The sequence below is a fragment of the Helianthus annuus genome, chromosome 15 (assembly GCF_002127325.2).
Source record: "Helianthus annuus cultivar XRQ/B chromosome 15, HanXRQr2.0-SUNRISE, whole genome shotgun sequence".
Lineage (NCBI taxonomy): Eukaryota > Viridiplantae > Streptophyta > Magnoliopsida > Asterales > Asteraceae > Helianthus > Helianthus annuus.
This window is the reverse complement of record NC_035447.2, coordinates 64,479,632-64,482,319: the sequence shown is the minus strand read 5'-3', so window position 1 is coordinate 64,482,319 and position 2,688 is coordinate 64,479,632. Positions and strand designations below refer to the sequence as shown.

At 38.1% G+C, this 2,688-nt stretch overlaps 2 protein-coding genes across 4 annotated transcripts; one reads left to right on the top strand and one right to left on the bottom strand.

The window, feature by feature from the left end:
* LOC110898102 (probable inactive dual specificity protein phosphatase-like At4g18593) lies at positions 1-1,587 on the top strand. Of its 3 annotated transcripts, none has more exons than XM_022144842.2 (3): positions 1-129; positions 899-1,167; positions 1,309-1,587. In XM_022144842.2, the coding sequence occupies exons 2-3, from the start codon at positions 912-914 to the stop codon at positions 1,461-1,463; spliced, it is 411 nt and encodes a 136-aa protein (XP_022000534.1). In that variant the 5' UTR covers positions 1-129; positions 899-911; the 3' UTR covers positions 1,464-1,587. The 3 variants fall into 3 exon arrangements, with proteins under 3 accessions (XP_022000534.1, XP_022000532.1, XP_022000533.1); XM_022144840.2 differs by having other exon boundaries at positions 9-133; XM_022144841.2 differs by lacking the exon at positions 1-129 and adding an exon at positions 745-831.
* Positions 1,588-1,704: 117 nt separating this feature from the next.
* Positions 1,705-2,118, bottom strand: LOC110901028. Its single transcript, XM_022147882.1, has one exon. It carries the CDS (start codon positions 2,116-2,118, stop codon positions 1,705-1,707), a length of 414 nt encoding a protein of 137 aa, XP_022003574.1.
* Positions 2,119-2,688: the final 570 nt, after the last annotated feature.

The following is a 2,688-nucleotide window of genomic DNA, read 5'->3' as shown; positions in this document are numbered from 1 at the left end:
TCGGGACTCGGTCGTTTTAGTTTATAAACTTTCCCTTTGAAAACGGCTTAAAATACACCATTCAAGAACCAAGAACCCTAGAATCACCAAAAAGACTGATTCGAGTAAAACATCCAAATCTGATCAAAGGTATGAACTTTCATCCCGTAATCGATTCTATACTACTGTTGTAAGCACTAATTAGTGTTCATACGTACTAATTTACTTACAAGAGTTCATAATTACTGCTATAGAATGCGTTTCAGATTGAATTTTTCGTTTTGAATTCGAATTTCGGTAAAAAGAACATTAAATTTCAACACAGAGGGTTCGAATTCGAGTGATGGAGCTAAATTTGATCATGAATTGATGTTCATACACATAGAGTTTTTAAATCCTAAATACCTAGGGTGTAAACGAACAGAACTCGAGAGCTCGGTTAACTTACGATAGCTCTAGCTCAATCTCGGGTTGGTTCGGGCCTTCATTCTAAAGCTCAAGCTTGGTTAGTTTGTTAATTAATTTATATACATTTACTATTATTTTAATTATAAATTTTAAATAAAATATATAGTATTTAGTTATTTTTGTATCATAGATTTATATATAGTAAATTAAATAAGTATTATATAAATAATAGGCTCGCGAGCCTGCTCAAGCTCGATAAGTGAAGCTAAGTTTCGCGCTTGGGCTTGTCTATTAACAAGCTTGTTTTTACTTTTTAGGCTCGACCTCTAAGCTCGGCTCGATTCGATTCGAGCTTTTAGCGAGCCAATCATGAAGAGCTAACGAGCGTACAAATACGATGCAAGACCCCTAATATTCAGCTTCCTATACAATTTCTAATATTTGGTGATTATTAAGCGAATCTCTTAATAATAAATGGTTGATTATGAATTAATCTTTGATTGAATTGAAGGTGTAGGATATAAATGAGCACTCAAGTGGCATCTACAATGGAATCGGAAGTATCGAATCAGGCTGATGTCGAATCTGAAGTGAAGCCTCAAATGATTTACAGGTGCAAGAAATGTCGAAGAATTGTTGCTTCGCAGGATAATATAGTTTCTCACGAGCGCGGAGAAGGCCAAAAATGCTTTAAGTGGAAGAAGAGGACCGGAGATGCAACAAACGGGCCACCCGAATGTTCATCTATTTTTGTAGAACCTATGAAATGGATGCAAGCAGGTCAGTAACCAAACTTCCTATTTCACTAGACGTGCAGAAAAGTGATGGTCCCAGGGGGGTCTTAATGGGTCGGGTCGGGTTTCAAACTTCCCATATCACTAAAGCATATTTCTTTTTAACCTTAATTACGTTATTCAACAGTTGAAGAAGGTAATGTGGAACAAAAGCTTCAGTGCATCGGCTGCAATGCTCGTTTGGGTTCGTTCAATTGGGCTGGTATGCAATGCAGCTGTGGAGCATGGGTAAATCCGGCATTTCAGCTCCACAAGAGTCGTATGGATGAATGTCGGTTTTGATATTTCCAACTCGGTACCAATCTTTTGGTAGAAATTACATCTTAGTTCTTATGCTGGTTTTTTTTCGTTTTGCCATGTTATCACGATAGTATTTTTTTTTTTTATAAAAGTATGCATAATAATATTTCTGTTTTCTAAGTAAAGAACAAACAGTGTTTATTTGCCGGTTTCCAATATCACTTTGGTACATAACGAAAAGTCGAAAACCAAATAACTCCTTCGCCTGCCGGAGTTTCTAAACCTACTGACCGGCTGCAAATGCCTCCTCCGGGAAAACCTTGGTGATCCCAGCAAGACTCTTGAAGTGAATCTTTCCGGTGGGTGGATCCTCAATGCTGATGTCATTTACCGGCGGCCACAACATCAACTCTTTAGCTTTCACTCCCTTCAGTTTCTTGATCCTCTTCTTCTCCACATAACCAGTGATTTCCGAGTCATAACTAACGAGCTTTTTAATCAACTTAAATTCATGTTGGACTTTTTTAGTCTGCAGAATCCACATGTAACCGGTGGTCTTAACGAACCCTACTTCGATTACGTTAGCAAGAGGAAGGAGACCCAATGGAAGGCCATGTTCTTCTAGAATGGAGACTGCAAATTTCAGACCCTCTTCATGGCCTTTCTTGAGTATTCCTCCTTCTTTCGGGTCCGCCATTGATGATGGGTTGAAGCTTTTTTTGGTAAGTATGTGTGGTTATTTGGTTTGATCTGTTTTATAAGGAAGATTGTGAGAATGAGACAATGTTGGTAGATAAATCCGAGGTGATCATAGTGATCATAACTTTGAAAAGTCCACCGGTAAATTGTAGGCTCATCATATATGATTCTTTAAGAGAGTAGAGATTAAAAATAGAAACCTGCATAATCATAGACTAATATACTATTTTTTTTTTCTCAAGGCATAAGTTGTTAAGACCTAGTGGGACTCCGCCACGCTATTCAGCGGGAATTTGATCGTTTTTCCCGTAGTACGCGGTGTGACTTTGATCGTTATGGGCTCAACTCATTGAAAACCATAAAAGCAAAGATCGATCAAAGTGAATATCGATACCGGTTTTGATAATTCCAATTAAAAAAAGGGAAAAAAAAGTTTTTACCTCTGCACTATGCGATGGGAGTTTGATTGGTTTTCCCCATGTTAACACGGTGAGACTTTCGTCGTTATCGGCTCGACTCATTGGAAACCATAGAAGCGAATATCGTTTTTCACTCGCGATACGCGACC

What these genes read in the sequence shown, in the direction of transcription:
- LOC110898102 (XM_022144842.2), top strand. Translation starts at nt 912, where the DNA reads ATGAGCACTCAAGTGGCATCTACAATGGAATCGGAAGTATCGAATCAG. An exon ending in TATGAAATGGATGCAAGCAG is followed by an intron (nt 1,168 to 1,308) that starts GTCAGTAACCAA and finishes GTTATTCAACAG; the next exon opens with TTGAAGAAGGTAATGTGGAA.
- LOC110901028 (XM_022147882.1), bottom strand. Translation starts at nt 2,118, where the DNA reads ATGGCGGACCCGAAAGAAGGAGGAATACTCAAGAAAGGCCATGAAGAG.